This window comes from Cyprinus carpio, chromosome B7 (genome assembly GCF_018340385.1).
Source record: "Cyprinus carpio isolate SPL01 chromosome B7, ASM1834038v1, whole genome shotgun sequence".
NCBI lineage: Eukaryota > Metazoa > Chordata > Actinopteri > Cypriniformes > Cyprinidae > Cyprinus > Cyprinus carpio.
The window spans coordinates 356,063-368,962 of record NC_056603.1 but is presented as its reverse complement, the minus strand read 5'-3'; the positions used below and the strand labels follow the sequence as shown (position 1 = coordinate 368,962).

The window sequence follows — 12,900 nt, the reverse complement described above, 5'->3', positions numbered from 1 at the left end:
AGAACGTGCAATCATTAGATGGTTCATTGGTCATTTTTTTCTGTCCCTAACCTTTATACCAAGAAATATTACACTTGAAAACACTTTAGGGTTGAATGTTTTTTTTTTTAATAAAATTTGAAAATAAAACAATGTGTTGTTTGAACAATTACACCTTCTTGAACAATCAATTTTAAAAAAATTGTTTTTAATTAATTAAACGGCTTGTTCAGAGGGAAGGTGCTTTATTTTGAGGTCAACAGGTTTTTCTTCCATTTAAAATACAATGATGTATTCATTCAACTATAAAATATATGATGTAAATGACAAAATAACAAATAAAATATGATAAAATAGCTTATATAATGAAAGTAGTGGTCACCTGGAGTTGTCACTGGTGTTACCATTTAACAAAAATTATTTTTAAATAAAAATCACACTGATGACATCACATGACTTCCTTCTTCCTGTCTCCTGAAGAGCTATGAAAAAAAGGCCCATGTTAAGTCCACTGTAACTTTTCAGTTATCAGAAATGTTCTCATTTATCTCATGATTTCATATGAAGCTTTTAGGTGAAGTCACTGGAATGAGCTACTTTATCGTTAGGGAACGGTAAAAAAACTAGAATACAAATAGATTAAACTACCCAATTTAGGGAGTATACCATGATTGACAACATGTGGTTTGATATAAAATTATATAAAATGAATTTGTTTTTATTAAAATTGTCACTGGTGTTACTGTACAGGTCCTTCTCAAAAAATTAGCATATTGTGAAAAAGTTCATTATTTTCCATAATGTAATGATAAAAATTAAACTTTCATATATTTTTAAATTCATTGCACACCAACTGAAATATTTCAGGTCTTTTATTGTTTTAATACTGATGATTTTGGCATACAGCTCATGAAAACCCAAAATTCCTATCTCAAAAAAATTAGCATATCATGAAAAGGTTCTCTAAACGAGCTATTAACCTAATCATCTGAATCAACTAATTAACTCTAAACACCTGCAAAAGATTCCCTGAGGCTTTTAAAAAACTCCCAGCCTGGTTCATTACTCAAAACCGCAATCATGGGTAAGACTGCCGACCTGCTGATGATGATGATGTGGGACTGGGCGCCTCTTTGATGTTCAGTGAATGAAGCAGGTTTGTTTGTGTGTTTTGTCTGACTGTGTGCATCCTTGATACAGATGTGATTACACATGTAGCCTGCAATTACTGATGCAAACACGTTTGTACCATGCATATTCCTTGTAATATATGCATCTCTTCTGTTCTTGTCCTTTTTTGTATAGTCTTCACAAGATGGGTGTAAATAAATATTTAAAATGTGTGGATTTTTGTCTCAAAGGAACGGAATACTAATCATGCAAAAGAGAACAACTGGAACAGGATTATAATTTAAACAGCAGCACACAGGGGAAGCAGAAACCGCTAATTGGTTCAACAGTTGAGGAATATTATCTAAAGATCAGTGAATCATTTAGAAAAATCCCCGTGGACTCCTCAACAGAGTGAACAACAGTCATTGCCCTTTTGCATTGACTAGAAATCAGCTTTGCCATTTCTTCAGTAATTGTAGGATAAAGATGAGGCTAAGGATGATCGTTCCAGTGGTAGTAGCTGGAGCTGTTTTGGAGAATTAATAGCAGCACAAAATAGAAAATAGAAAAACAATCAGACTTCCAAATGGGAGAACAACAAAATTCACAGCAGAATGTGTACTGATAGAATAACAGATGTCATTCTGCCAAAATCAGCTTCAAATATGTAGACAATCCAATCAATGGATAATGCAAAGTTTCTGTTTTGAGTAACTTCTGTTTTAAGTAATTATTTAGGGAAAAAATTCTTAATTCTTTGGGTTTTAAAGAGAGAAATAGAAGCACAAATTTCACATTAGAATGTTGCTGAAATGTTCTATTCCAAGCAAATCAAAGGATGGATTAACATAAGTCCGTTTGTCTATAATCAGTTCCAAAATATGCATACCGCCTTGTCAATGGATAGTGCTAAAATGGATAAAGTTTTGAAATATTTGTATTACTTTAATGGTAAAAAATTATCTGGATAAAATAAATAAATAAAAAAAATTATTTGGGTATTAATAAATAATTACAAATATTTATAAAAAAAACATTGAAAAAAGAATTCCTTTCACCATCAGTCAACCACTTCAAAATATTTTACTGTAAATACTGTAAGGTGAAACCTTCCCCATTTCATTGCAAGAATCCAAACATGATAGGACAACATCATGATGACTGATTCGGATCATTTTGTATAATCCAAATATATATGCTACTCCCTACTATCTTCTTTCTGGCTGGCCTTTGCCTCATCTGACCTGGTATCTTCACACAGCTCCTGCTTTCCTCTCTCATCTTCACACATTCCATAAATACACAAATGCCCGAACCCCTGCTGTCTCCCTCTTAGGGCTAATATGAAATGACATGTTCTCATCAGTCAGAGAAGCTTTGGGTGAAAACTACAGAAAACTCTTTCCTGAGTGGATGCTAGCACTTGTCTCTGACCCCCTTTGGGATTACTCTTCACACATGGGCACCTGCTACTCACACAAGCCAGCCAGACCCCTACTGGGCACAAGTTAATCCCCCATCAAGTGAAGAAGAGATCTTGACAATAGCGAGAGAGAGATCGGACAGAAAAAGAAAGAAGCAGAGAGATAAACAGCAAGTTGTGCCTATAGCTATAATACTGCCATTATTAGATGGAAAAAACTGACCCAGTTAGATCCTTGGTATCACCAGCTCCAGCTTAAGGCAGAAATTAATGTAGTCATCACTCACACACACAAGTTATGTGTGTGTGTGTGTGTGTGTGTGTGTATGTACTACAATGCATATTATAGATCTTTTTGTGAACAATTCATCCATGCATGTTCCATTTTCTTTTTTTCTTGGAGCCCATAATTGCTGCTTCTGTTGACCTCAAAATATCATAACTAGACCTTCTGGTAAAAATGACAGACTTCTCTTTGTGACATATGCAGGACTTCTCCAATCATTTAGTCTGCCTTAACCCCATCCTACAGGCTTGTGTTCATCTGCCTCCGCATCTCAAAATCCAAGGTGATCCATAGAACCAAGTCACTCCACAGTATAGACTAGATAAAACTTGTTTGAGGTCAAGCATGTAAATCATCCTTGAGGTTGAGGTTTTTTCTCTTAACGTGAAATTAAATTAAATCCACACCCTTGCTCTCAGCCTGTCTGCCACACTCACGCTTTTCTATGAAACAGGAAACGAGTATAGTTTGACACATGGAGATGACAGAAAAGTGAAGTTAAAGGGATACTAGGAGAAATTAGGAGGGACAAAAGGTTGAGCCTCTATCTAGCAGACTATCACCTTCTGAAGCGGAAACGGCTCCAGCTTGCTTTTTACCTTTCTTGCATGTGACGTTTTAGACAAATTTCCCCCAGGCTTGCTCCATAACTCATCTATAAATCAATATGAACTACAATTAACCGCTATTATTCACTCAATACACCATTATAAACCTCTAAACTGCAGCATTTTGTAGCAACTAAGATAAATTATGACATTTCACAGTCAGTGAACTTTCTACTAATCAGCCATCAGTAGTTTTGCATCACAGACTCCAAACTAATAATTCTGATTATTAGAATCTGATAGTGCCATTGTTTAGCACAGTGTAATAATAAAACAGAAACAGCAAATACCAAACAGCCTAAATCTGGAAATCGCTAACTACATCAAAACCATTACATTAGCTTAATATATTTTAAGGTAACATTACTTTTTTTTTTTTAGGAAAGTAATACTTTGTATATATTGACCTGTTCTTATTTCACTGAAAATAAAATACAATTTAACAAATACTTTATTTATTTTAGAAATATTTGTTAATTTCAATATTGAAAGTTAGTTCAACTAAGTATTGGTGTTTGCAAAAATGTTATATTTTTGCATTTTCTTCATCACAATATACACTACTTCCCCTGGGTGAATCTTCACAGATTTGTTGGAGACTACTAAATGTCATAATAGGCCACATTTATCACAGCACTTCACACAAATCCAGCTGGCACAGGAGCCTCTGACTATGCTAAAATGATTCTCACTAATTTTGAGCATTAAATCCTAGAGCATGAGTACTGCACATTTGCCTTCAAAATGTGTAAACCTCAACAATTGTACCATTTTTTTTTTACTTTGTGGTGTAGTTTGCTCCACCCACTCAAAAGACACACAGCAGTGTCATTTAGAAAGGCAGCAGAAAGAAGCCTGAAAGAAGCAGAGTGCTGCATTAAAGAGCCGCTCTCGCTGGAGACTGAAAACAAGTTTTAAATTGGAGAGGGCTGCGACTGAGAAAATCACAGTAAATAAAAACTTCATACTGAGAGTGTTTAAGCTGCTGCTGTCAAACAGACAGTGAATAGAAGCACACTGGCTTGCTCACAGCAGATAAATACATTTGATGAGGCAGTCACATGCACACACATACTCATGCACACAATGCTACAGCATCTGCTGACGAGTGAGTTCCAGCATTTGGGAAGCGTCAGCAGGTTTTTGCGCCGCGCGGTCGACGTGAGTTCAGTAATAGTCTTCTCAGCTGAATGGAGGAAATGCAATGCATTTATTTAATCATCAATACAGCATCTCAGGACAACTTAAGCACCTGATTGACATGCACTTGTTCATTTAGATGGTCTAACAGAAAGCGAATGGATCTTGGCTATAGTGTTGCTTACACATAATACACACAAAGATCAACAGAGCTAAGAAACATACTAGGACACAACTCTGTGGTAATAAGTTCATTTAAATAAGTGGATTTTAATAAATAGGTCTGTGTATGTTTAGCTCACAACTAGGTGAGTGTGCAGTGACTCACATTTCCAAATGCCATTGTGCATCACGGACATAAACATGTGCAGACACATGCATGTGATAATGCAGGAATGTGTTGGAGATTATTGTTGTAACAATGCAGGCATACTTGTGAGAAAGGTATGAGAGAGTGATGATGTAATAGCTTACCCACAATGCTGCGCAGAGAAGATGAATGGGAGAGTGAGAGTGAAGGTGATTGGTGGGAGCTCCCATCAATGAATAGCCATTGCAGGGCCAATGCTCAACCAACATTGAGACTTATTGTAATTCTGATCACGGCTACTTATTCATAAGATTGTCTGTCAGGGAAAATGCAATGAAAAAAAAACAGCATTCCTTTAAACAGTTCAGTGCCCTCCCTTCTCTCTCTGTGTGTCTCTATTTTCAGCACACAAACAAAACCCAATTTCAGTGCATTGTTCGTTTGAAACCTGTACAGTTCCTTGTCCAGTTCTTGTTTTGCACATTGTGCACAGGTTTTTGTGAGAGGTATCAGAACAGCCCCCAAGTGTCACAGCAGGTAAAACCTGTATGCCATTTACTGCTACAAATCTAATTCTCATGATCATCTGCCAGTATTTGCTAGCAATTCAAGGAAATGTGACTTACTAAAAATAAACAGCCTTGTAAAGACATCTGCTGTTGGAGTATTTGACAGTGTCCTCAGTGGGAGACGCACGCACCACTGAACACTGATCCAGCTCTTGAATGAAACACACTCACACCTTTCACCACTACAACCAGTCTTAAAAACAAAAAATAAAGGGGACTTTAGACATCTGCTTCGAGTTATTATATATTTATCACGATTCCATTTTTTTCTAGGATTTTGGGTGCTTATGTTGCGCAATATCACGTAAAAGACACATTGAAGTCATAAGAGGGAGACCCGAGATGTAACAATAGAGACGCGCAAAGTAGATTTATTGGGATATCTAAAACAAGTGACGAGTCGGACAGTTTGGTGTAGTCGGTAATCTCGAAGAGAAGAGAAGAAAAGAAAGAATCGTGCTTTTTTGCGCAAAGCGGCAGCAACTGCCAGCAACCCACATAGAGTGAGACGCGCGTCTCTTCTACCTTATAGTTGGATTCGTGTTGTCTAAAAGCGTTGTATTATTAATATTCCGTCCACAGCATTTCTGATTCACAGACTCGATCATGACTGTAGTGAGGACTCTTGACGTCAGAGGGGAGAATCATCGGTGAGGTCCAATGGGGGGAATATCAAGCGAGGCAGAGCTATCGTCCTACCAACAGTATTAGCCATGCTAACCGACGAACACCTCGCCTTTCCACTGGACCTAACCCGCCAAAGATGACGGTTTTACTCAACTACGTGAAACAAAGGGCAATTTAGTTCCTCTTTTATGTTGTTCTCCGTCTCTTTCTGGGTCCTCCATCTCTCTCGTATGACAGGCACGGACTGCGCGCAAGCTCGAGGGAGAAAAAGGCATTGCAGCTTCATGGCACTGAGGTACCGTCTGCTGATGCGCACTTGTGTTTTCTTTTGTGAGAAAATGCCTTAGTTAAATGTGTCATTAAATTGCGATGATTGTTTTTTAACGGGTACCATTAAACTGAACGAATAGCCGGAGGGTTGACCTCTCCGAGCCCTTTGCAGTCTTTTCTTGGTAAGTTTATATATAGCCAGGTCTGTGAGGTGGAAATTTATGAATGAATGAGTCCAAATGTGTCTGCGTCTATGGCGTCAGGCGAAAGCGCATCATTGTGGATTCTGGAAGCATATACACGATGCCTCCATAAGAGACCCGTGCACTGAGGTGGAGCGTCTTATTTTTAGACAATTACTAAAAATAGAAACAAAGTGAAGTGCGTGCGTTTTGTCCGGACGGCTGCTTGATCAATAGCCTTTTTGCGATGAAATGCATACCCAGCAGCAAACTAAGCGAAATATTGTACATTTACAGCTCGCCTGGATGCAGTTTGCTACAATGTTTTGCTGCTTCCAAACGTGATTTTTAAGTGAGTACTTTAAGAAGGACTATTCAGTTTCTAATTAACCGCAAATCAACACTTCGCCAGCTGTAATGATGAAATCTGAACATTCTAGCTAATGAGAAAATTTGTAAACACATATTCTACTTAGCCTAATAAATTCATTCTTGACTGCCTAAGAATAAGAGACTGTTTCATCAGGTTCGGGGGCTTTAAGGCATGTTTCTTTTGACAGATATGCTATTCCCACTGCCTTTCCACTGACATACACATTCTCTCTTATCTTCACTACCGCACCCCTCTCTCTCTCTCTCTTTCACCCCCCTCCCTACCTCCCTCCCCCCACCATCAGCTATGATTCACTCTCTTGCAGCAGCAATGAGCAACCAACTTCAAAACACCTCTTCCCTCTCCACGGCGGACACGTGGAATCTCCTGGATGTGCGGAACTCATCACCGGTGCGAACGGCAGAGCTGAGGCCGCTTTCCGTTAGCCCGTGGGACATTGCGTTGTGCGTGACAGGCACGCTCATCTCCTGCGAGAATGCAATCGTAATTGCTATCCTGTTCTACACGCCCACCTTGAGAGCCCCCATGTTCATTCTCATAGGGAGCCTCGCGTTCGCAGACCTGCTCGCGGGACTCAGCCTCATTCTCAACTTCGTCTTCATCTATATGCTGAACTCAGAGTTTGTAACTCTGATCTCCGTTGGCTTGCTGATCGCTGCGTTCTCCGCATCTGTGCTCAACATCCTGGCCATCACGGTGGATCGCTACTTGTCCCTCTACAACGCTCTGACCTACCACACGGAGCGCATGGTGACATTCACCTATGTCATGGTGGTTCTCATTTGGCTGGTGTGCATCATCCTGGGCCTACTGCCAGTGCTCGGCTGGAACTGCCTCCGAGATGAGGCCAGCTGCAGTATCTGCCGGCCGGTCACCAAGAACAATGCCGTGGTTCTCGCTGTGACGTTCTTGCTGGTGTTTGCCCTCATGATGCAGCTTTACCTACAGATCTGTAAGATTGCCTTCCGCCATGCGCAGCAAATTGCTGTCCAGCACCAGTTCATGGCCATTTCCACCACAAAAGGTGTATCCACGCTCTCCGTCATCCTCTGCACCTTTGCCGCATGTTGGATGCCCTTCGCAATGTATTCAATTGTGGCAGACTCTAGCTACCCGATGATCTACACGTATGCAACAGTGCTGCCGGCGACATGCAACTCGGTCATAAACCCAATCATATACGCTTACAGAAATCCAGACATCCAGAAATCTCTGTGGCTAGCCTGCTGCGGATGCGTGCCGTCCAACTTCTCCTTGCGGCCAAGGACATCGAGCGATGTATAGGTCAGACTCACATAATTAGTTTGTACTGTATCAGTGTTAATGATATGATGTCCTCCCTTGGTGGGATCCCAGTCAAATGTTGCTGGTTGTGCAGTAGGTGTTGCGATCCAAGAGGTCAACCTGCTATGTATAATTAGATGTCTTTAATGCATAGTAGACCTCTATGCACAAAATTTCAAATTATACCAGATGTGAGACCGTTCAAATTGAACATGATCAGAATAATCCAGATATTCTGAGATATGCACTACAGGCCCAGTGACACATATACTATTTATCTAAAAAAAAAGAAAAGAAAACACCATTAACAGTGAAATACATTACAAAACTGACCTGATACGTGTAAAGAAAACTGTAAACGGTAGACAGCTTTCGACTACATGTTCATGCTATATGGAGTTCTTTCAGCACCACGGACAGCGGCAGGTACAATGAAGCTATTCCCTACTCCCCACTTCCAACACTTAAATCTGTGTTCGCTTAAAAATGTATGAATGACAGAGAGAAAACACGGTCCTGTGAGCAAAATTTATAGCGCTTCTGGCATTTGTCGCTTTACAGCCAATTTTATCAAATCACTTTTTTTAGAAACTGAAATTATGGTGCATGGAAAAAAATTACCTCTTTTCATTTTAATGTGATTATTTGTTGCTACACATCATTGGCGGTGAAATTTCATAAATTTAAAAAACCAGGAGAAAAGCCAATTTGTTTAGACATGCTGAACTTGTTTATTGTCTAACGTCCCTAATGACATTGAAATATCTCCTGCCACGAAGCTGTAAGGCAAATCATATTTTCACACATTTTTGGTCTCTGGAATCCATTAAGCACACGTCTTGGTGTTGGTGCAAAATGGCAGGGTTAATGAAGGTCTGAGTGCGAAATGAGGTGTCAGCCACAACGCTTTAATTTCGACATCAGGCAGCATCTTTCAAGGCAATTTTGCGTAAGACCAACTGAGACATGAACGCTTAAATAAGACAAGTGCTCCTGGGTTTGTACAGAAAAATGATCCCGGTGATTATCAGATATAATTGAGTGTGTAGAATGTACAATTAGTCCATCAGATCAAGGATCAATGTTAGGGGCAGGCTTGTGTGTAAATAGATCTGCATGAAGGCCTATTAAAAGATCAGATAACTAGGCCAAAATGGGACAGAAGGGACTTCAGTTAAGATTTAGCCAAAAGGACCTTGAAATAGCATGTAAGATTTAAAAACACAACATTAAATCAGCCGAATTGGATTTATACTATGCTAACAACCAAAAAAAAAAAAAAAAAAAAAAAAAAAAAAAAAACCTAACACACACACACACACACACACATACATAAGAAACACAAAGGACAAAACCGAGAAACACTATGCCTTTTTCCAAATGGCGCAAAAGAAACATCAGTAAAAGCTAAAAGAATAGTTGTCATAATATTTTATATGCATAGATATTTGTTAAGCTTGACCGTAACAAAGCCTTGTGTTTTCGAGGGGGGTATGAATGTCACAGCTGTTCTTTGACGACCCCTCATTTGCAGCAAAATATCTTAATTTAGGCCTTACCTTTTCTCTTTTGCAATAATGAATTAACGCGTACCGTTCATTGATAGAGCTACAATCACAATGAGGCCATTGACAGAGCTAATTTTACTTCCGGACTTGAACATGATTAAAAAACAGAATGAGAATAGGTGAGACCAGGGTGTTTCAACTCTTTAAATCAATTGTACTGTTTTCTAAGATGTGCTTTCACATTGTAGTACAAGTATTCAAAGTTGGCCTTGAGAGCCCATCCAGGTGCCCTCTAACTAACTTCAATACTCTTAGTGACCTGTACGAAACCTGATGGACTTTTACCTGGAGTTATTTCACAGTCTGGACACTTTGGAACAATTCTCCAGTGTTTTTTTTTTCTGCACGATTGTGTGATATGCCTGATTGTTTGTGGTTGTGTGTGTGAAAGCGAGAGAACCATTTGTTTATATACCACTCACTTATGTCAGGAGTGGGGTTCAGTGACCAGTCACACTGTGCCCACTTATAAAAAATAACCCACCCCACATAATACACAACAGTTGGCAAATATCAGTGTTTTTCAGCAAATCTCTACCGTTATGTAATGTATCTTCACTACAGTGTACTCAATGGGATGCCATAGATTCAGTTCGTTCAGGGGTGCAGCAGTTATTTTTCTTATGCAATGCTGTATGAAAACGTATATTTTTATACACATCAGGGCATGAGTTTTATGATGTCGTTTTGGTGTGTGTGCGTGTATATGTGTGTGTTCTGTACCTGTATTCTTATCGATGGTTTCCTAGAAAAAGCAAAAAAAAAAAAAAAAAAAACAGAAACAAAAAACAAACGATCAAAAAAGTGTTGGCAAGGCAGAAAGTGCCATAATTTCACTTACTAGTGTCTTATTGATTTCATGCATTTATCAGATCAGTAAAAACAAAGATTATGATTTGTAACATCACCTGACTGTGTCGACAGCACCGTTCACCTTCAAATTTGCAGCGGTCGAGGCACAGACTGGTGTCCAGATAGTCGACATCTAGGCAGCTTGACTACTAAACATAGATGGCATATAATTTGTTTAGTAGCGGCTAGTTTGAACAGTTGGTTCTAAAAGTTAAAGCTCAAAAATAGAGCCAGAGAACCAGGTGGTGCGCACGTTCTACGCCAAGGGAATGGCTGGATTCCACCCTCTCTCTTGGACACTGGTGCCCACTACAGCTAACGGCAGAGCAATGCAGTCCTCTCTTTAGCGTTCTGTTGGACTGGGACAGCCCTTTTGTGTGCCAGACTACAGACAGATGGCCCACCCCCAGCCTCATGCTCAAAAGTGACCTATCTAATTACTAACACCACAGATATCATCACAGAATTGAAGTATGCCAGGCAGCCAGCCATCTAGAATTTCACATATCTCCAGTCAGAAGTGGACAAAATATAAGATGACTGCATTCCTCTGGAGCTACAGTACAGGCGATGGAGGCTTCTTTTTGAGAGTTACAAAGAAGAAAAATCTATCGTGAGACCAGCGTACCTTAGTCTTCTGTTGTGACGTCAGCGCTGGCGTACGTAAATGGAGAGAGGTCGTCTGAATGACGGCACCTAACCACATGGAAGCTCTATTACCACTAAATCAGGCCCTGCTAAAAATAACCTTGAAGAGCATGAAATGTTACATTTATCTAGGGTACTTGAAATCCGTTTTCTGGGCCATTAAGCCGAGCTCTGTGTCTCCCATCTACAGCTACAATAGAGCGAGAAGACGCCTTCCTAAAATAAGGGAGGGGAGAGAGACAAGCCTTTAGAAGAGCCTCTGGGGTTATGTAACCACTGCACCCAAATGTAGCTCATTCTCTGAAATCCAAATCTCTGTGCATTACAGATAAAGTCTCACTATGATCTACAATCACTTTTGCAATCTATAGAGCTAAAGGAATGTTTTTGTGTAGGTAAACTGTCAGCACAATTACGTGGCCCTTATTAGCAAGCGGTCAGAGATGTGGATGGGTGCTCTGATACTGTGATGTAATTGTTGTTGATAATTTTCTTGCTTTGTTTGTTTCTCTTTGTATTGTGAACTGAAATCTGACAAGTACGATGCACTTTATGAAAGGTACATGCTACACGTTGCAATGTAAGTGTGGAATGTAATCCTTCCTAAAAAATGATTTATTTTTTATTACTGTAAATATGACAATACTGAGACAAAAAGAGAGTGAGTGAGTGAGAAGAAAAAAACAACAACACCACGAGGAGAATACTTTGTCAAATAAAATTCAGCAAACCTAATCACGGTCTATGGTTGTTTGGTGTTTTGTGTGTGTGTGTGTGTGTGTGTGTGAGGGGGAAGGACAGACTCAAACCGGTACAGGTCATCGTTTGAAGGCGGCTCAGCTCTAAAAGGCCTGGGTATGAATTATTGAGCCGTTCAGTTTTATGTAACGCACGCTGTCAGGATCACGGTGAGTGTGGGATCTGAGCGCCAGAGATCTTGTCGAGCCCACGCTGTTAGGTGATGGGCAATTCACGCCTTTTTGAAAGGGTGATCGAAGCGCCTGCTGTAAAAAAAAAATATTATCGTTTTAGCAGAAATAATGTACTACTAAGTTATGTTCACTTCTATAAAATCAATAAATTAATAGGGGGACTCCTCAAAAACACTTCAGTATTGTAGAATCTCTGTCAAATTATTATTTTTTTTTCAATTTAAGTGATGGCTACATATAGTCACAACGCTAAATATGTGTTACAACAAAAACAGTTTTATTATAGCCTATTTTTAATAAAGAATGTGAACTTTTATTGATCTTTTGGTGACACTTTATTTTAAGGTGTCCTTGTTACATGTTTGGTTACATGTACTTACTACTGTAATAACAATAAATTATGCATAATTACATGCAAGTTAGCCTAAAACAAACCCTAATCCTAACCCTAACTATATAGTTAGCAGATGTAGGGCTAGTTAATTAATATTACTTAGTACTTAAATGTATAATTACACTGCAACAAGAACACCTTAATATAAAGCACAACCGATCTTTTCATTTAATTAATGTGTAGCCTACCTTCACTGATGATTGTGACATTATAACCCGTTCTCTAGCAATCAATTATCATCAATGAAATGTAGTTTCTTTATGGTTGAAGCCTATAGATAATTTCTAACAACGTAAAATATCCACATAATTATACATATTG

The 12,900-nt window shown here is 39.1% G+C and overlaps 1 protein-coding gene across 2 annotated transcripts; it reads left to right on the top strand.

Annotated features, from left to right (window-relative positions):
• The first annotated feature begins 6,005 nt into the window (after positions 1-6,005).
• LOC109092923 (G-protein coupled receptor 12-like) lies at positions 6,006-11,985 on the top strand. Of its 2 annotated transcripts, XM_042726889.1 has the most exons (3): positions 6,006-6,350; positions 6,805-6,859; positions 7,185-11,985. In XM_042726889.1, the coding sequence occupies exon 3, from the start codon at positions 7,187-7,189 to the stop codon at positions 8,183-8,185; it is 999 nt and encodes a 332-aa protein (XP_042582823.1). In that variant the 5' UTR covers positions 6,006-6,350; positions 6,805-6,859; positions 7,185-7,186; the 3' UTR covers positions 8,186-11,985. The 2 variants fall into 2 exon arrangements, with proteins under 2 accessions (XP_042582823.1, XP_042582822.1); XM_042726888.1 differs by lacking the exon at positions 6,805-6,859.
• The last annotated feature ends 915 nt before the right edge of the window (positions 11,986-12,900 follow it).